This window comes from Danio aesculapii, chromosome 9 (genome assembly GCF_903798145.1).
Source record: "Danio aesculapii chromosome 9, fDanAes4.1, whole genome shotgun sequence".
In the NCBI taxonomy this organism is placed as follows: Eukaryota; Metazoa; Chordata; class Actinopteri; order Cypriniformes; family Danionidae; genus Danio; species Danio aesculapii.
The window spans coordinates 10,793,832-10,816,179 of NC_079443.1; the positions used below are offsets into that span (position 1 = coordinate 10,793,832).

The window sequence follows — 22,348 nt, forward strand, 5'->3', positions numbered from 1 at the left end:
AAACTTTCAAATCCTAAATCAATATTGGAATTACTTCTGCACGCTAGAGGAAGGACGACATCATGGCTGATTTTAGTCACGCAGAGCTGATGTAGATTGGGTTGTTATGAATGGGTTATATGCACAGAAGTGTTGTTCAGTCACTGAAATCTTTCGGCGAAAGATTGATGTGACTATTTTCAGTTTCATAAGGTCCTTTTACAGCATCAATAATGTAGATTTTTATTTAGTTTAACAACAAAACACCAGTAAATAGCGCTATTCCACCTAGCCTGCTTTACTGAGCTGAAGAGGGTTTTATATTCACATTGGTTTATTTTTGAACAATGACAACCTGTGACACGTTCCCTATATTGTTTACTGCTACTCTGAATATTCGGTCTGAAATCGCATGTAGGTATGGCTTAGACATGAGTGTAATAATGACTGTAATTCCTGCACGCCGCCGGCCAAGCTTTAGCTCAACACATGGGAGAGGGTTCTGCTGTCATCTTTAAGGTACACGCGCTCATGTTTTCAGGAGGCGTGGCTTTGGATGGCGTTTCAGAGATTTATGCTAACAGGCTAGCATTGTGGCAGATCACCTACTGCACCTTTAAACTTACTTAACTAAAACTTAACTTGAATTTTGGAATGCTATGATTTCAAGGCAGATTCTCAACGCTAGTTGAAGTATTAGTTTAGTCAATGAAATATGTCTTGACAGAAACACACTTCACACACTGCAAAAAGTTTCTTACATTGAGTTTCTGTCTCGTTTCTAGTCCAAATATCTAAAAACTCATAAATCAAGAAGCAAAACATATATAGTTTTGTTTTTAAAAGAAAAATGTCAAAATGAATTGAGTTTTTTTTCTTTAAAACAAGCAAAATAATCTTCCAATGGGGTAAGAAAAATAATCTTATGCCAGAGGGAAAAAAAGATTATTTTGCATTGGCAGATTTAGCTTGTTTTAAGTAAAAACTAACTTCATTTTGGCATATTATTTCTTAAAACAAGACTATGTTTTTTTTTACTTGTCTAGAAAATGCTTTTTGATTTAAGAATTTTTAAATATTTGGACTGAAAAGAAGACAAAAACCCCAAGTGAGAAAAACATCAAACTTAAATCAAAATCTTCTAAATCTCTCACTTTCCGGAACATTGTGTAGGTCTGCTGCGGCTGTAATGGGACTGAATGTGTGTGTGTATTCTTATATGAACATCTAATCAATGAACAGCACAATGTAGCAGATTATAATAAAAATTCATCTTTTTGACTACTTTTTAATCTAATCTTTTTTCTTTAACAATAATGCGCTGTTTATTCATTAGATGAGCAGATCAGATCATGTGGATTAATAGTTTCCAGTCAAGGACCTATCAAGTTTTAGTTTGTGTCAAGTTATAACCAACATTTTTCACCCTTATTTTCGTTGACGAAATGAACACTGACTGGTAGCATGCAATTCTAAACGTACCGCTAATCTAGGCTTAAGTCTAAAACATCACAACAGCATTGTTGTTGCTTAATCTAGCAGGCAACACAAAACACACATTCACACCACAGCTAAGAACACTGGGAACAGAGAGAAACCCACATGTAGTTGCGGATAGAGTCGGGGAGAATGACCACACAGCGCTGGCCTTCCTTTAGCTCTTTGGCTACGTTGACTGCTGCAGACATGGCTGTGCCGGAACTACCGCCTTCACAGGGAACATGGTTTAGGAAAACACACATTAACTTCACACATTTTTTTAATGCAAGAGATGCACAGTGATTCACATACCGCACAGAAGACCCTCCTCTCTGATGAGCATCCGAGACATGGCGAAGGACTCCTCATCATTGGACTTGTACCAACTATCCACCACCTGAAACATATCAAATGTTATTTAATAAATAAATAAATGGTCGGCGCCAGTGGTGTAGTGGTTAGTGCGTCCTATTCAGATCCTTCCCCTCTCTCTGCTCCCCATGCTTTCCTGTCAATACTCTACACTTCCCTATCCATTAAAGGTGAAAACCCCCAAAAAATAATTATAAAAATAAATAAATAAATAAATGGAAATACTGTCTTGTATTGCTGGATTTAAAGGCATAGTTCACGGAAAAATATCGTCATCCTTTCTTTTTCCTTGACTTGTTTCAAACTAGTCATCATTTGAAGTGGATTAAAAAGTTTTATAAAATTGTACAAAGATAAGAATCGGGGTTGTGCCCTACTGAAAAAATAGCTTAAACCAGCCTAGGCTGGTTGGCTGGTTTTAGCTGGTTGACCAGCCTGGTTTTTGAGGGGTTTTGGCCATTTCCAGCCTGGTTTCCAGCCATTTCCAGCCGGTCTTAGCTGGTCAGGCTGGGAGATGACCAGCTAAAATCAGCTTGATCAGCCTAGCCAGGCTGGGAGCCCAGCCAAAACCAGCTATGTTCAGCCTAAACCAGGCTGGTCAGGCTGATTTTAGCTGGATTTAGCTGGTCATTTTCCAGCCTGACCAGCTAAGACCAGGCTGGAAATGGCAGGAGACCAGCCTAGAAATGGCCAAAACCCCTCTAAAACCAGGCTGGTCAACCAGCCAACCAGCCTAGGCTGGTTTAAGCTGGATATTTTAGCAGGGGTTCAATAGATTTGGGACAACTTTGATTAAAGATTTTGAACCACTTTAAATGTTGACTACTGTAGTTTGAGGGTGTTTTTTTCCTGATAAACACAAAAGAAAAAAGCAGGGAAAAAATACTATGGAAGTCAGTGGTTACAGTTTTCCAACATTCTTCTGTTTTTTCAACAGAACAGTAAAAAATATCAAACTAGGTTAGAAACAAGTCAATGATGAGTACATGATGACAGAATGAAATTTTTTGTTGAACTAGAACTTTAAACATGACTCAATAACAGTTATTATTAAACAAGTGTTCACTTTCAACCTCTTCCAGAGGATTCCATAAACACATTTATTCAGATTGCTTTCATAGTGTAAATGCTCATGTGATTGCATGCATTCAAACAGTCACAAAGTCACACAGTTACTGTACATCTGCTCATCTAAGACATCATTATCAATGTCCAAAATATTGTGAAAGAGTGGAGCAAAACAAGATAATCATACTTTTCTGGATTACATAGATTGGTTTCCTGTTCACTCTTGTGGCAACTACTATGAAGCTAGAACTAGGGATGCTCAAAATAACCGATTAACCGTTAACTGAAAGTGTGCGTTTGTAACAGATTAATTAGTTAATTCATTCATTTTGTTTTCGGCTTAGTCCCTTTATTAGTCCGGGGTCACCACAGCGGAATGAACCGCCAACTTATCCAGCACATGTTTTACATAGCGGATGCCTTTCCAGCTGGAACCCATCACTGGGAATCACCCACACACTCTCATTCACACTCAAACACTATGGACAATTTTAGCTTCCCCAATTCACCTGTAACGCATGTCTTTGGACTTGTGGGGGAAATCGGAGCACCCGGAGGAAACGCGAAAGCGGGGAGAACATGCAAACTCCACACAGAAATGCCAACTGGCCCAGCCAGGGTTCGAACCAGCAACCTTCTTGCTGTGAGGCGACAGCACTACCTACTGTGCCACAGCGTTGCTGTAACCGATTAATGGTATCAGTTAAACCAGTGGTTCTCAAACTGGGGGTCGTGACCCCTGTGGGGGTCGCAGAATAATTTCAAGGGGTCGCGAGAGTGATTTAAAAATTGTGCAATTTTCAGTGATTATAATAAATATTTTTAAGTATTACAAGTGAAAGCTAATATTTTCAGATTTTTAAAAAGATATTACTGATAAATTCATAAAGTATTTAGGACACATTCAGGCAGAATGCATCTTTGTACTTGAAACGTAGCGCTTAGGAACAGTTAAAAACTTGTCATGTCAACTTGCCGCAGTAAACAAAGCCAAGTGGTGCTCAAAGCCCGCAACGCTTGCCCCGCCCTCGCGCTCTTCTTATTGGCCCACTGCTCTAAGAACTGAACACAAATGGATTGGCTAAAATCAGCTGTCAGTCACTCAGTCAACGCCTCCTTGTCTTCAGATGACAGGAGCTACAACCGCGAAAATGTAAAGTGCTTCAGATGAGAATGAAAAGAACACTGACAGATTTTGACTTAGAAACACCTAAAGCTACAAATAATGGCACGTCTGATTAGTGCTCATGTGGTGAATGTTAATCCTCCATCTACACTTTTCCAAGAGTGGATAAAAGACTTCCATTGGCTTCAAGTCTGCTATGAAAATAACTAAAGCATTCACTGTAAAGTCTGTGGGATGGTATTTTCAGGTAACTGTTTGCCACATCTACACATTTTAAGCACGAGAGGTTCTGTTTAATCCTTTATTTAATTGCCAGACGCTGTCAGCCGTGCAGCTATATGTAAAAGTTAACACTACGTACACCATCGCAAAAGGGCTTGCACTGACTAAGATTAAACTAATATTGCAGCTCATGAAAAGACCAGTATTGCTATTAAAATGATGTATGCAAATAATAAGGTATATGTCAAAAGCATCTGTGCAATATTAGACACCACCCGTGAGAACACAGCACAGTTATCGTTAACAGATTCATTAATGAATTCATGTCAAGCAGTGTGTGCAGGGCCGGTGAGCGGTTCGTCCGTGTATCTTTTGGTTACTCAGTTATGTTATAAAAATGTATTTTCTTGTGATAACGGGATTTCGTTGAGACATATTTTCCTCACGCATGCATATATATTTTTTTGCTAGTTAGTTTTGATTAGTGTTGGTTTCAAATGCAATTAATCCGTTTATAAAACTTGTAGCAACATAGCGATAATTAGTGGGAGCCAGTAAATTTTGACTGGTGCGCCTACATTTTTCAAAGTTAGGAGCACCAGTACTACCAAGCAAAAATGTTAATTTTGAGCCCTGTAATGTATAGTAAATATAGTTAAAATATTGTGAACATCTTAAAAAAGGTTATTTTTATTGTTTGTATATGCTTTGGTAGTGGGGGGGGGGGGGGGTCGCGAATTCTTGACAATCTTACATTGGGGGTCGCTGGTTTAAAAGTTTGAGAACCATGAAAATATGAATTTTATATATTTTTAAAGTTTGACTCCATAAGTGGTCGATCACAGCGAACGTGCTTTTTGAGTTGAGAGGTGCATCTTTTGAATGGTTTACTAACGGGCGTAAGTGTTTAACGCGCTGCTTATGCGCCCCTCACGTTTTTGCTCTTGCGCGCCGTGTGCTCACAGTCAATCCCGAGCGTTACATCAGTCACGTCCTTTTCATTTTTCATCAAACAAAAGCAAAGGCAGGGTTTCCATTGAGGTGACAGCAGTGTTTGCGTTGTCAAGACGACAACACACTTTTAATGATAGAGGAGAGACTAGTGGTCGCAAGTTATGCAGAGCTGTATGACTTTACAAATCTTGAATATAATTGTAATATTTAATAATATTGTTATAACAACATTGACAGCAACACTCGCACGCAATACGGGTCGTCTGATTCAGTCGTTTCCTACTGACAAAGCACACCGTGCTTATTTTCTCGTCAACAAAAAAGGCGCGTTTGGTGTGATTGGTTCCTAAATGTGCAACACTTATTTGTTAACTCGTGGGACGTTAACACATGCAGACACACGTGCCTACAACAAGTTGCCAAAGAACGAGTTGACAGACGAGTTGATGCCAAACCAGCGCTGCTAATCGCCTCTGTCCTGGCTGGATCTGCGTCATAAACTCAACAAATTGGCTATAGTTTGATAATTTAGTGCACAACCAACCAACAAACCAACCTTTGTTTTTCATTCGGAAAAATACTGTTAGAAACAGCATGAATGATAACTGAGGCTTTTATTTTACAGCTTATAAACATGTATGCAAATTAATGCAATATCATATGTAAACAACAAAACTGTTATATGCTATAGTAGCCTATACTTTCCAAAAAGTCTGCATATGAGCCTTAAGGTTCATTGTCATTGTCTTTCATCACACGCAGCGTACACACATGAACTGCGAGTGAGAGGAGTGAGACGGAGGAAATAAGTCATAATCATAAGACATAATCTTTAAACTAATGACTTCTATTAAAAATGTTGACAGAGGTTTTGTAATGTAATAATAACAACAACGAAGCATTAATTAAATGCATATTTTCCGTGGAGCAATCGATTTGAGGTAGCCTGATATTTTTATTTGACAGAAAAAAAAAAAAAAAAAAAAAAACAGCCTGCTGATTCTTAAAGGATTCAGTCAGTGTTTTCGCTTTGTAATCCAAGTTTGTCATTTAAGTGAAAAATATTTAGGGCAGGCCTATTTATTTTATTCTTTTTATTTAGTTTATTATTTCTTTCTATGCTGTTAGAAATATTGCAGGTGCGTGAAAATGTTCTGTTATGTTCTGTATGCTGTTCGCATGTTAAAATAAATCAGTATTTTAAAATGCAATATTTAATGTGTCACACAAAATAGACATGTGAATTATTATTATTTTTTAATTAACAGTTAATTTGATTAACGAGCGGCAGTTGTCGGTTGGCAAAATTAACCAAAATGAGCATCCCTAGCTAGAATGTTTTAAGGGTGCGTCACTGTAAAGAGCTACCATCAGTAAATGATCATTTAAAAGTCTACTGTGCAACTGTACACTTACAGATCTGTCCAGAACTGTGGGGATGAAATCATATCCGATGCCTTCAACCTCATATTGAGTCTTATCTGTCTTATTCAACTCGTCTGGCTCAGCTAGGATAGAGCCCTCAGGATCCACTCCAACAATCTGAAGATAAAGAAATAAATACAATCTCATTTATGATGCAAAGTAAGGATCTTCACAAAGTAACAATTATTAAGAGATTTGGTGTATTGACGTTGATGTGGGAAAGGAAACTCATTTCCAATAATTATCATTTTGTATTACTCTAAATAAAAAAGTAAAAAAAAATTGAAAAAAGTATATAATAATTAAACCGCATAAATAAGATTTAAAATAAATCAAATTAAATAACCACATTAAATTCAGAAACTGAAGAAAACACACTGATTTATACTAGATTGGAGTTGACGAAGCAATCCGAGTCTCACCTTGATATCAGGGCATTTCTCCTTTAGCTTGCGAGCGATGCCAGTGATGGTGCCACCAGTGCCAGCTCCAGCCACCAGCATGTCTATTTTACCTACAGAAGGCAAACACATAAACATCAGCAAATGCATGTCCTTTGGGCCAAAGGCCTGGTTGGGCTCTCATCTTCATCTGAAGAAAAAACTAAATTAAAATTTGAACTTGTTTGTTGTTGCCGTTTTGTAATTTAGCATGTGAATTAAGATGAAGATAACCCACCAATAAGTTTTGGGTTTAGATGTCTAATAGACATCTAGACTAGAACAAGGCTAAATTACAAGGCTAAAACAGGGCTCAGTTTTAGACAGCAGTCAAATAAATAGACTAGTCATGAACACAGATTGATTGTACAGATTTCACGTTGTAAGGTCCACCCGGTTGACCCAATGAAGGTGTTTACTGGTGGATAAAGGTTCACTGCGTTTTCGGCCTTTCCAGTGCACAATGTTGTTTTAGTTTAACTTCACTGACTCCAGTTTAATTATGAGGTAGTTTAGAATAATAATATATTTATCTTTTATTTTATCTGACTCCAATCATAAAACATTAAGAAGATTATATCAATATACAATTTAGATTAATGTTTGAACCTTTTGTCTTCACTCGTAACTATTACATTTGTTCATTCGGGTGCTCATGTCGCTCAGAGTAATCGCCCCGGCTGATGGCATCCCTCACAGTCACACTCTCGTCAGTCTTGATTATTATACAGAGGCAATTGACTAATACTTTTAGATGGCCGCTCCTATGCTTACTCATTCTAAAGTATTTTTGTTTAGTCCCCCTTAGATGTACACCCCTTTTCTAATCAGAGGTCAAGGCCATTATTATTAATGTAACCGACTACTGTTCTCTATAATAATTTTGGTTTAGCCAAGCTCATGGTTTCCCATGAACTGTTTATTTAGAATAATATTACTTTCAAACAAGGGACAGGTATCCTATGAAGGTTAATCGTGCAACTTCTTGTTGCCCTGGATGGAATTAACCTTTTTTCCACACAAGTACACTTGAATCAATCAAGAGTCCGTCGGATCCCTAAAATACAATTAGTGTGCCCAATACTCCAACCCAACTGGATTTTAGTCCATCTACTGACCTGACGCAGGAAGTGCAGAAACAAGAACACAGCGTAATCTTCTAGAATGAATAATTACAGAGAAAGCTGAATGCGTTCAAACATAACAATTTAATAGTCAGGTAAATATGTGTTATGCCAATTCATAAACAATCAATCAAAGACATCAAATTCTCAAAGATACATCAAAGATTAAAAGATGCATACCTGACTTCAAAATATACATAGTATAGAGCATGAGAGGTTACAGAATCGCCCCGAACATTTAAAAAATTTCCTTTAAGTAGTCAAACCAAGGATCTTCTTTAAGGAGGGGTGTGTGTCATTTGCATTTAATGGCATGTTAGATCTGAAGAGTTTCTGCCTATAGGGAACAATTGGTCATTTCAATAGAAGCACCCTAGGTAAAGGCACACCCTTAGCAGTGGTTCAAAAGATACCTGAAGTTATTTATCTATTTTGATTATGTCTATTATGGGAATGAGACCATTGTACCCGTCACACGGAGACATTACAAATGACATCAAACATGATGCAAAAAGTCATTTTCATTGATACAGAACATTCATAAATTGAGATGAACATTCTGTGAGTTAAGACGACCTTTCTGTGAGTTTGGTGAGGGGTAAGAGTAGGGGAAGGGAAGGGAGTGCGGGAGAGAGCTTTTCCCACATTCTCGCTCCATGGGGTGTGAATGTAGATGTTTGCATTGTCCATGTGGATGCATAAAAATTTCTGAGATTTCTCAAATCTTACATTAATTCTTACATTAATTAGTTTTGTCAATAATTCCTATCTATTTGATGACTAGTCTATTTTTGGACAATTTTCCAAAATGTTTTAACCTAGATGTCTATGTTTGCACATCTAACAAACCCTTTTTTTTGCTGGGATATGATTAATTAAAACTTCAAAATTAATACAATGAAGCAACACAATAGCATCAACACCACCAGACACTGTGAGCTCTTTTATTTAAAAATAAAATATAAATATTAAAAATATATGTGTGAGATGCTTGTAATGCAGTTAAAAAAGACACAATTTTATTCCAACAAATCCCTACCTATTTATGTGCTTATAGGAATGAATATAGTGTCTATAACAATTAGAACACTAGAACAATTATTAAAATCATTAAAAGCCTCAGAGTGAACATATTTATTAGAAATCTGTGGCCTTCTGAAAAACCACTGTTGAATGAAACTAATAAACTTTCTTGAAAAGTATCTACATCACTACGTAACCCTAAAACACATTAATGGATTTTTACCGCCACACTGTTCTAGGATCTCCTCTGCAGTGGTGTCGTAGTGGGCCAGAGGATTGCTGGGATTGCGGTACTGGTCAAGAATGTGAGCATTAGGAATCTCATTCTTCAAACGCCACGCGACTCCCACATGAGACTCAGGAGAGTCGAAGCGGGCCGAGGTTGGGGTACGAACAATCTCAGCACCCAGAGCACGGAGCACATCTACCTAAGACATCACAAAACACAGGACTATGAAAACGTACATTCACATGCAACACAAACATTAGCAGAAGGACTGCTGCAAAATCAGGAGGATTTAGGGGCCATTCATACAGAGCGCAAGTATGCATTCCACTGTGCTACTTCCATTTTTTGTCTGTGTAAACGCACATTGAGTCGCTTAACTTAAAAGAAAAAAAAATTCTCTCTTTCGGTTTTGTTTCACATCATTAAACTCCACCTTTTTTGGAAATAGGCACATATTACGAGTCCTACAGAGTTAAACTGTTGAGTTTCCGATCTCCGGGTCTGGCGGAAGCACTTTTAGCTTAGCTTAGCATAGATCATCGCATTAGATTAACATTTTTGAACAAGATGCTAATAGTCTAAAGTTTAGATTATTTTCCTATTGAAAGCTCGACTCTTGTGTAGTTACATCATGTACTAAGACAACCAAAAAATGAAATGTTGCTATTTTCAAGGCTGAAATGGCTAGGAAATATACTCTTGTTCCGGCATAATATTCAAGGGGCTTTGGTGCTATGGCTATAGCAGGCACAATGATATTACGCAACACTGTTACCTAGTTAGGGACTATTTTTAGGTACTGTATAAACTCTGATACAGCCATGGTACGCCAGCAAAGTTCCTTGATTTTAGAATTTTTTGAGGGAGATACTAATGGTCTAATCTGATTCAATCACTTATGCTAAGCTAAGCTAAAAGGGTTCCCGCCAGAAACAGAGATCAACTGAATGGATTCAAAAATGGTAAAACTCAACCATTTACCTCCAGGGAAGTAGTAAAATGAGCTCATTTTCAAAACGTGGAGTGTTCCTTTAAATATAAAAATTCATTTTGTGTGAATGTTCACTTCATACTAATCTTCATAATCTCACCTTTTCCATGCTCATCTTCTCAGGCATGACAATGATGCAGCGATAACCTTTGACCGCTGCTGCCAGAGCAAGACCGATACCTGAAAAAGCAAACGTGAGAGTCCCCATTTCAAATAATCATGGTTTGTTTTTTGGTGCCACACAAGTTGGCACATGACACGTTTATCTGGTCCTACAGCATTCCAGTTTCTGAATTAAATGAATAGAGCAAAGGCTCTTTCTCAACATGGAAAAGCTAAGAACACCCGGTACTTGCTTTCATGACAGATTACAATAAAACAATGAGAATTACCATAATGGTGCATATACAGACCTGTGTTTCCTGATGTAGGCTCAATGATGGTGTCTCCAGGTTTAAGGGTGCCATCACGTTCAGCATCTTCTATCATTCGCAAGCTGATTCTGTCCTTTACACTGCCACCAGCATTGAAGAACTCGCATTTAGCCACTGGAAAATAAATACAAAAAAATAAGCACCTTAATAAAACACACGTCATGATTTTGCCAAGTACAATGTGATCCTGGATAAACATCTATGTTGATCCTGGAACATAATTTTTGTTTGAAAACGTAATCCATGCCTATTATTATTATAATTATTATTATTACAATTATTACAATCATGTGGACGTGCAAAAAACCTAACTGTAAGCCTAAATTTAAAATAAACAGTAAGCATGCTCCTTAACAATAACAAGACCAAGGAGCTCATTGTGGACTTCAGAAAGGGACGAACAGGCTCACATAATCCCATCTACATCAATGGAATGGCCGTAGAGCCAGTCTCATCATTCAAGTTCCTGGGGACCCACATCTCAAAGGACCTTTCCTGGACCACCAACACCTCCAGCCTGGTCAAGAAGGCTTACCAGCGCCTATTTTTCTTAAGACAACTTAAGAAGAACCAGCTTTCATCAGCTGCCTTGGTAAACTTCTACCGCTGCACAATAGAAAGCATCCTGACCAACTGCATCACAGTCTGGTATGGAAGCTGCTCTGTTGCTGAGCGTAAGCCACACTGCCAGCCATAGAGGACATCCAGAAGAAACACTGTCTGCGCAGAGCACGCAGTATTCTTAAGGACTCCTCTCACCCTGCTCACAGACTGTTTTCACTCCTGCCTTCCGGCAGGTGATTCAGGCTCCCCCTGGCAAAAACCAGCAGACTGAGGAACAGCTTTTTCCCTAGAGCTGTCTCCCTTTTAAATTCGGCCCCTCACTGACTCTTTTGCCCTCCCAATACAGCCCCCACTCTCCTCAAACTTATACTCCTCACAATCACTGCACTGATTGTGAGGATTTTTTAACATTTGCACATATTCATTGCACTACATTGCACTGATTAACTTATTTGAAATGTACATACCCACTGCACATGGGCATTTATAATTATGTACACATCCACTGTACATTTGTGATTATGTTGATCTATCTGCACAATTATGATTATTAATAGCATCCTGTACATATATTCTGCACACTATCTGTACACTTCTGATTATTAATAGCAGCCTGTACATTTATTAATTTATTGTAAATCTCTGTTCATAGCTAATATAATGTTCATAGTACATCCATCTGTAAATATCACCATGTTTTTTCTATAACTGCACTTCATAACTTATACCTGTATCCTGCACTTGCTGCTATTGCACTGCCGGTTAGACCTAAACTGCATTTCATTGCATTGTACTTGTACACGTGTAATGACAATAAAGTTGAATCTAATCTAATCTAATCTAAACACATTTCTTAATTCTGATTGGAATGTTGTTCCAGAATCAACATAGATTTCCAGGAACATATCCTACTTGGTGAAATCAGGTTGGCGTTAAAGAAACACTTCATTTTTTTGAAAATAAGATAATTTTACAAGTCACCTAGATTTAAACAGTTTTGACCATTTTTTTAATCCATTCAGACAACCTCCAGGCCTGGCAGCAGAACTTTTAGCCTAGCTTAGCATAAATCATTGAATCGGACTAGACCATTAGCATCTCGTGAAAAATTCTATGTAGTTGAGAGTATAGTTTTCAGCCATCTGGACCTAGAAAATAGCAACTTCCCATTTTACATCTATCTTAGTACACAATATTTTTTAGATGCTAATGATCCAATCGGATTCAACAATTTATGCTAAGCTAAATTGTTCAACAGTTGTATAATGAGCCCATTTAAATAAAAAAAAAAAGATGAAGAGTTCCTTTAACCAAACCACCTTTTCTCATTTGTACATGTTGTTATTAAAACTACAAATTTAGATTATGATTAATACAAAAATGAATAGGGTAAGAACAAATTTGATTAATATGAACATCCAGAAATGTGCTGTGTATGACTACCAAGGAGCCTCAAACTGCCAAATTTTTACATTAATAATTTACAATTCAAATTCATTTAAAACAGTCATGTAAAGACAGTCATCAAACTACATTTATAAAAGGTCCAAGCTTTTCTGAAGCAGATACAATTTTGATTACAGGTCATAATAACACATTACACTCTCAAAGAACACACTACTGGCAATACATTTGTGTTTTCATCCAGACGGCACTATTTATTCCTTGCCTGTGTGAATTATCTGTTGACCAAATTCACTCAGTGAACCCTAAAAGCCTTTTACTGTACTGTAATCTGGGCCCCTCCATTCCAGCCCAAACACACAATCACACATGCAAATATGTGAAATATGCACCAACCTAGATGTAATTAGTCAGCTAATTCCACATGTGTAATGCCAAAACCCGTCGGCTCAACTGGCCAAAGGGTAATCTTGCTCACATGAAATTGCTAGACACTTTGAATCCCCATTATAGGGCTCATTAAAGCATTTAGAATCAAAAGGCTTTGACTTCCACACAATACCACTTTCAAACAGCGCTTGTTAGACTAAAGAAGGGGCTTAGCTAAAGACCCACCACACTTTTGACCCATGCGGCTAAACTCGTTCACCTTTCGCAAATAGACTACAGCCATTTTGTGAGTCTTAGTTTGCCGAAGCATGCATGGAACTCGGTTTTTGGGCACATTGTTATTGTACTGAATATGCTAATGTTTATGTTCCAAACCAAACTGCACAACAGCCACATGGATACGCGCGTCACGCATGTACAACAAAACGCCCAATGCATTCCTTTCCCCCAAGAACTGCCGAGGGCTATTTTGATGGCCTGGTTTATTTTATGAGTATTAGCAGAACAGACAGTTAAAATGCTGATCTAAAGAGGTCTGACCGGTCTTTTGGGAAGCAGTTGAAGCAATTTCTATTTCTATCTAGGTTATTTTAGTAAATGAAAACTAAATCCAAGACAGTGTTTCCTCTAGGATTTTTTCCAGCTGTGGTGGCAGGCCTTTTTTACACAGATCTACCAACTACCTGTGGCGTTATTTAAATGACAAATGTCATAAGCGCAGTATTAGAAGTCGAGATCGCATTTATGTAATAGCCTACGAGCATGCGGATCTCTTTGCTTGTGCGCGATTGCCTTTACTCGTGCACAAAACTTCTTGCACGCCCCCTCAAATATAAGCCGCTTTAAGAGCGCACAGATCTTCTTGTGCGCTCTCAAATAAACGCTGCTGAGGCACGATTTAGTGCGTTTATGTAACGAGTATGTCTCCAGCATTTATTAGATTTGCTAGGAACATTTATTAATGCCTCCGGTATTAATGCGTCCTGATGTAGTGAAACAGCTATACGTCGTGTTTGCTGGCCTCACTAATCACGCACCTGTCAGTCAGTCAGTTTCCACTGACTGGTACGGTACGGGTCACCTTTATCAGGCTTGCGTTTCCACTAACAAGGGTACCCTTTTGGTGGGCGTAAAAGCGGCCATAAAAGTTAACCAAACCGTACCGTACCACTCAGTGGAAACGGGCCATTAAAGGGTTAAACAAATGACGCACAGCACTACTACGGTTACAGAAAGGTTTGCGCTGTTATAATTCACTTACCCTTTAATACATTTTGGTGCGATTATCACCCGCTATTAAAAAAATAATATGTTTTGAATGAGAAGCTGTAATGTAGCCGTGGCGGGATAATTCTTGGCGTGGCGCCCCACCATGGAAGAATGAATGTAGCGGAAACCATGTAAGAATAAAGTTATAGTTAAAAAAACATTTTCAATAACTGAAATGCATGTCTTTTTAAGTCACAATATGTGAAAACTTAATCTACACAAAACTTAACAAAAAATTGAAATGAAATAAAATAATAATTAGCAAAAATAAATGATAATTTTAAGAATTCATAAGCACTCACTCTGTTGTGGAAAATCTGACCTGCGGATGTTTAGAGAAGTACCAGTAGATGGCGCTTTTACAACTAATCACATCATTCATGTTCATGATTACACACACACATTCTTAAATACATGTTTTACATATGCATATGAAACTACATACAGTATGATCGTTTATTTTAAGTAGTTAGTCAGAATTCTCTGCAGTTTTTACTTTTATTTGTTGCATTTGTATGGTTTCGGATTTAGTTTGTTCAAAGAGTTTTTATTTTTTATTACTAAGAGGTTTATACAAGAGTGTAAGCTGTGCATACAATACTCTTTGCTTTGGTCAAGACTGGTTGTGTTCTGTTACACTAGAATTACTAAAAAACTTAAAAAAATATAAAAACTAGAAGTATGTTCACAAAATAAAAAAATAAACTAAAACTAACAAACCATTACTAAAATAATTAAACCGAAATTAACAGCAATTTAAAACCAATATTGAAATAAAAACACATTTAAAAACTCTAATTCATAACAGCCTTGCTTTCCAGGGTAGTTTTACGAAAATGTGTGGCAAAAAAAAAACATTCAAGGTCATATAACGTAGTTGCCACCTTTTTCAGAGCAGTGTTCCAGTGTTGCGCGAGTCTATTGAACATCCAACAAACATTTCAATCTGGGTTTGCAAACAGTCTAATGTATAATTATAAAACAGCTTCAGTGTTTTCAAGTCACGAAATACTGTTATTTCTGTAAAGTATTTGGATCTCTGTACTCTACTTCTGTTTGACCAATAACAATTCTTTCTAAAAGAATCAACCAATTTTAACTAAATTATTCAGTAAATCACTAATTTAAAAAAATAGGGGTGGATTAAAAAAAAAAAGATATTATTAATATATATTAATATATAAAATGTGGTTCAATCTTATAGTAATTCACATTGAGTTTCACAAAAGAAATTGTTTATAATGTAATAAAAAAAGATGGAAGTCAACCATCAAAATAAAACTATGGTTTAATTTAATGGAGCAGATTTTATTCTCAATCTCAGTTAAGAAACAAAAATCATAGAAGGTAAAAAAAAATCTCTTTAAAGTAGTCCAAATTAAGTTCCTAGCCATGCACACAAATCAAAAAGTGAGTTTTTGTATGATTACAATTGGAAGATTATGAGCTTTACTTAATATTCTAAAGATATTTTAACTTTGGAAAGAAAAAAAAAGATTATTTTCACCCATACAGTATATTTTTGACTATTGCTAAAACATACATGTGCAACATAAGACCAGAGTCACAAATAAATATAGCTTGGTGTACATGCGTAGCATAGCAGTTTGTAAATAATACAATAAATAAACAAGAAACAACAATTATTGAGTAGATTAGAAGTTCTAGTATTACATGTCTAGTTTATGGTGTTGACCAAAAAAAGGAGAGAAATAAGTCTTTAGCCATTTATTGAATACCAAGTTGATTTGTTGCTTTGCTGAGAATTTTTGTTTCACTGTTAATGATGTACTAAATTAGCTACGGGCCACTGAAACCATTAGCACACAAACAAAAAGTTTTAGATTAACTAAGACTTTAAAGTTAAAAAAAAAAAAATATATATATATATATATATAAATATATATATATATATATATATATATATATATATAAATATATATATATAAATATATATATATATATAAATATATATATATATTTTTTTTTTTTTTTTTTGGAAATACCTCCCATACACTTCTCAGTTTAGTAAAGTTCCAAGGAACCACCAAGAGTTGTTCTTTAAACTCTGTTTCTGCATTCAAAGAAAAAACGACTACTGTGGGTACTTCTTTTCATTAAGAAACATTGTGGCCGTTAGAAAGACATGTTCTACATGCGTGTTCTGTGAATGGAAACTGAACGTGCTATAATTGTCTTTTCAGTGTCATGTGATCTACAGCGTCAGTGGCCATTCATAACTTCTCTCCCATGGACACAGAATAGTAAACTGAATAACTCTGAAAACACATGTTACAACCTCAGCAGTAAAAGGAAGACCTTGGATTGTATTTCACCAATTGTTTTAATGAACACTGCGAGTACAAACATACTACACATTCTGCATACATAGAACATTAGCAATTATATAAGAAAAGTGTGCTTTAATAAGAAATGTGTGATTTAAAGGTGCAGTTTGTAAGATTGCCAGGTGTGAAGTGGCTGAAATAGATATTTCTGTGCATATTCAAAATATAGAAGAGGGTTTTTTCACTCCAATGACTCGAGGCACACACAGGTTGCCAGATTAATGACACAAACAGGAGCTAGTGTGCCTGATGGGTCAGTCTTACACTGTAAGCTGCTCAGGTAATGTTTACATGTTTGTAACAGGTTTTATTATGTGCTAAATTAAAACAACCTTATGTTAATGTATATGAATCTGCGTTTCATATCAGAGGTTACTACTGGCCTCCGGACAACACGTTTTTGGCCATGCGCACAAATATTCATCATGACTGAAATGAAATAGACGTATACTAACAGTAAAATAAGATGTGTCCCAAATCGCATACTTGCGCACTATTCTACGCCTTTTTGTAGTATAGTGTAAGAAGTGCGTTCACACTGAAAACTATAAAAAGAATAAGTGCACTTTAAATACCTGGATGGTGCACTCATTCCACTGGTAAAATGAACTGTGTAATGGACACTTCACAAACTCAACGTCCGCAGTTTTGCTCACGTAGCGAAATGGGCGGAGCTACCCGCAGCACATGTTGGATTTTACTTTGGATTGTGAAAGTAAAATTCTCCTACAAGAGTGATTATAGCATCTCCCGATGGTTAATGCGGTTATACCTATGGCAGGTATTATTTGGTACTTTGGTCATTTATTTCACTAATTTGGCAAACGTCATCTGGGAAATAGTTTGAATTTACGTTTAGTAAAAAAACCATTAGTGTTCCATTTAGAACGATACTACATACATATACTTTGCTCTTTGCTGCATAAGTACATAGTGCATAAGTGCATAGTGTGCCATTTGGGACGCAGCTATAGACTTTGCATACTATCCTAAATAGTATTAAAAAAAGATTTATGTGTTCCAAACTGTTGGTAAAAAAAAATTATAATAATAAAAAAAAAAAGGATGTCAAAGATTGGTCTAATACTTCCTATAGAAATTTTAAGTGTAGAACTGTCCATACTCGAACCGCAAAAATTGGCCACAATAAATTATGCTTTGGACCTTATTAACATTAATTCAATAGTTTAAATGTTAACTCAATTCAAACTGCAAACGTGGGTAAAAAAAAAAGTGTGAACAACCTACAAATATAGTAGAGAGGCTTTAGTAAAGGTGTTTGAATTACTATAATAGGGATCTTACATCTTTTCAAACTTCTAATTCCAGCACCTTTCAAGCACTTTCAAGGTGCATTTTTATGCTTTTTTTCCAGCACCTAATAACCACAGTAAATTACTTTACGTTTATATATGCTGTATGTACTTTTTCACATTTAAATCCATTGTGCTAATAAAAAAAATAAAAAACAATATGACATTTCAACTTAAATTGTTGAAAACTCTGTAGCATAGATTTATTGGGATAGTTCACCCAAAAATTTTTAAAAAAAAAAATCAGTTATTGGATGAAGCTTTTTAAGTTTGGTCTCTTTCTACCTAAAGTTAATATCTAAAAAATGAGCTTATAGTCAGATTTTGTTTGGGCGTAGTACAAAACTTTCAAGACCAGGCATTCATGATATTTCATGTGCACTGCTATTTAAAATCCATGTAACAAATGATATCCTTTTGAGTCAGAGAATATTCTTGCTGCAAATTAATGAACTGTTCCTATGTCAACTGTTTTGAAAATCAGTCACCAAGTATGGAAACCATAGTTTGTAAGCTTTCATCAATATTACTTTTTATTATTGTCAATATTACTTTAGGTTAGGACTAAGGTACTGTTGTAACTGTATGCAAATGGCCCACCTTTCAAATGGTGACAGTTACGGGGTTAAAGGAAACATAATATAATATTATTTAGAACTTTAGGTGGTTTCTAAAACAAAACCTGTCAGTGTTGTTTTCATACTCTCATCTTCAGACCTTTACATTTTTGCAGCTGTAGCTCCCTGTCACTTGTAGGAGGACATGGACTGAGTGATTGACAGGTAATATTAACCAATCCATTCACATTCAGTGCAAGGGCAGTGGGCCAATCAGAAGAACTTTAAGGCCGGGTAGGCGCTGCGGGAAATGTTTACTGAAGCAAGTTGACATGTCAACCATTTTAAACTGATCCTGAGCGCTGCATTTGGTGCATTCTGCGTGAATGTCTTCTAAATCTGTGCATGCGGTGAACATTTTGCAGTGAAAACCGGTTGCAATTTCAAATTCAAGCAGGTTCAAGCACTTTGTCCAAAATCCAAGCACTTTTCTAACCTTAAAAACACTATATTACAAATCAAGCATTTTCCAGGATTTCCAGCACCCGTACGACCCCTGACTATTAGATAATATCTAGCCTAACAGGAAAATATTTAAATCACATTTTCCATGTTTTTTTTTTTCATCTGCAACAATGTGAACTTCTATAAAGAGGTGTTTTGATATTAACTTCTGAATGCATAATTATCCAAAGACCTGAGGTGATTTCTCTGCATGAAAGACTCGCGAATTGCACATTAACCTGCTGCTGCTGAGGTAGAAAAATAAATATGAATGAAATGTGGATGTGTCGAGACCATTGACAGGGCACTTAACTAAGCAACACAATGGCCCATTAAAGAGGAAATAGTTAGGCCCAAGGTTGCATATTCTTCTGTTACACAATCAAAAGTATGTACTCTTCTTTACAAAAAAAGTACTTTTAGTATATAGTACAAGTAGGCAAATTGGAACACAGCAATTGTGTTCAGCCCAGGGAGCTTAAATTTTATTGGGCACACTGGCAGAGGGCAGGTTAAACCAAAGCCAAAACAGACAGAACACACATTTTCAAAAGGAGAATAATGGACTTTAGCATTGTTTCTTTTTTTTCAGATAAACCAGTAGGTTCACTTAGCACAGGGTGCCCAGACTTGGTCCTGGAGGGCTGATGCCCTGCAGAGTTCAGTTCCAACCCCAATTAAACACACCTGAACCAGCTAATCAAGCTCTTTCTAGGTATACTAGAAACTTCCTGGTTGGAGTGTTGAAGTAAGTTGGAACCAAACTCAAGGGTGTAGGTTTGCTCTTGACATTGGTGGGGACAACTAGCACAAAATACACAACTAGCAATGCTATTCGATTTTATTTTAATCCATGTCTCATACATCAGTAATAATAAAAGTAGATAAAGCACAGGCTGTAGTTATTTGACAAATAGATTCAACTGAAAATTGACATGCTAGTCTACTCTGAGAGATTAGGAGAGCTGACAGGGATAATTTTATTTATACTTTTACATTTAGCAGTTAGTTTGTGCAGTTAGTTTTAGACCATATTCTGCACTGACATTAGCCCCTTTTACACAGTGATACCGGTAAATATCCAGATAATTACCGGAACAACTTTACTGGTAATTCCGGACGTTCCGGAATTTTTCAGGAAAAGACTGTTCACACATCCATTCCAAAATACAGGTAAATTCTGACATCATTAACCACAAACGACCTCTAAACGGCTGCGCTTGTATTTGTAAACACAGAAGGGGTCAGGCTTTTGTTGATGGTTGATTGTACATAATATGTGTATGTGCTGGCGCTCACCGGCTGCTTCATGTGCACACGCTTCAACCAACTGAAGCAGAGCTTGAAGGTAAACAAACAGCAGTTTATCAAATGCATTTTATTGATAATTTTTTTCCACAGTTGGCATTAAGGAGGAACATAGAAACATTATCTGACTGACAGTCATCCATTCATTTTTTTTTTCGGCTTAGTCCCTTTATTAATCCGGGGTCGCCATAGCCGAATGAACCACCAACTTATCCAGCACGTTTTACGCGGCGGATGCCCTTCCGGCCGCAACCCATCACTGGGAAACATCCATTCACACTCATACACTACGGACAATTTAGCCTACTCAATACACCATGTCTTTGTGTGGGTAACCAGAGCAGCCGGCTGAAACCCACGTGAACACGGGGAGAACATGCAAACTCCACACAGAAACACCAACTGACCCAGCCAAGGCTCGAACCAGCAACCTTCTTGCTGTGAGGTGACAGCACTACCTACTGTGCCACCGCGTCACCTCTCTGACTGACATCCAGCAGCTAAATGTGACTTTTATTTTCATTAACAGTGCGGATGTGAATGCGTCTGAATGTTCTAATTGGCTGTAGTAGACGTCTCACGTCAGCACATTCTAGATGAGAACGCGCTCTTTTCTGCAATTTAACTTCTGTGTTCACACAGAGCTGCATTCTGGCAAATTAACGTTAATGTTACAAATTCTCTTTCTGGAAAATTACCGGAACGAGTTTACTGGTATTTTCAGAAAGGGTTCACACATGATTTGATCACTATGATCAAGGTCTGTATGTGTGAAAGAGGTATATATCAGCCTGCTATAACGTTAGTTTGTGCGTTATGTGACTATTTAAAAAAAAAAAACTCCTCTTTTCCAGCTTTTTTTGCTGCCGCCATCTTCACTTGCGTGTCACCCACCTCACACACCTTATTCTAGCAAAGGCAAATTGCCTGGGCTGTTTTGGCGTTGTTAAATCTGAATGCAGCTACAGCCTCTTACATGACAGCAGGCAAAGGCTCAGCCAATCACAATATGTTTATTTGTGTTTTGGGGCGGTACGACTCAAGTAGAGACTATGATTTAACCCTTTCTGCATGTCCAGGTTAATGTTGACTGCATGATTTATTTTAAGTGAATTAAATTATTGGTGGGGACATTTCAGTAGTTGGTGAATATTGGTAGGGACATGTCTCCTTCGCCCATGCTAAATCTACACCCCTGGCCAAACTCTAACTTACCCTGACTTAGCATATTTTCTAAATATCTGAAAACAATTTGTGGTATTTTTGTGTTTTATAAAAGTCAAGAACTTCATACAGCACCTTTAAATAAACAGTTTTCTGCACTCAAAATGCTGGAGTGAACCGTGTCCCAGTTTAAACAAATCTGGAAACACTCACCCCTTCATGTCCTCACTTAACTGAGGAGAACGAAACCCAACACCCGCATTCCTCTTTCCAGAACACAACCATTACTTCCCAACCTAGACACACGTGCCAACACATGCACTTTTGCAGGCTGCCTTTAAAAGATCATGTGACCTTTCATGTCCTCATGGGACACGACACAGCATGCTGCTGAAACCCGGTATGAAGACACACATGCACTCATATCATACTCACAGAGTTCACACTTGAGGCCAAAAGCTTTGGGAATCTTGTTCATGCGAACCATTGGGGTCTCTCCAATCTTGCTTAAGATGTTGGGGAGGATACCGGACGTCTTTGTCCTGTTAGAAAAAAGCTACATTTGGTAACCCGGTAACAAAACCACAAATCACACATGAGGACAACAGTCAAACAACAACAAACCACAACACAACAGACTGAACTGAATCACAGTGAGTCT

The 22,348-nt window shown here is 37.1% G+C and overlaps 1 protein-coding gene across 1 annotated transcript in view; it reads right to left on the reverse strand.

Moving 5' to 3' along the window:
• cbsb (cystathionine beta-synthase b) overlaps window positions 1–22,348 on the reverse strand; it is a 45,008-nt gene that overhangs the window by 15,913 nt on the left and 6,747 nt on the right. The window contains exons 3-10 of the mRNA XM_056464775.1: window positions 22,123–22,229; window positions 10,846–10,980; window positions 10,533–10,612; window positions 9,436–9,640; window positions 7,048–7,139; window positions 6,617–6,742; window positions 1,771–1,855; window positions 1,582–1,687 (exon numbers count right to left, since the gene is read on the reverse strand). Coding sequence (XP_056320750.1) covers window positions 1,582–1,687; window positions 1,771–1,855; window positions 6,617–6,742; window positions 7,048–7,139; window positions 9,436–9,640; window positions 10,533–10,612; window positions 10,846–10,980; window positions 22,123–22,229 — 936 coding nt within the window. The remainder of the gene's footprint in view (window positions 1–1,581; window positions 1,688–1,770; window positions 1,856–6,616; window positions 6,743–7,047; window positions 7,140–9,435; window positions 9,641–10,532; window positions 10,613–10,845; window positions 10,981–22,122; window positions 22,230–22,348) is intronic.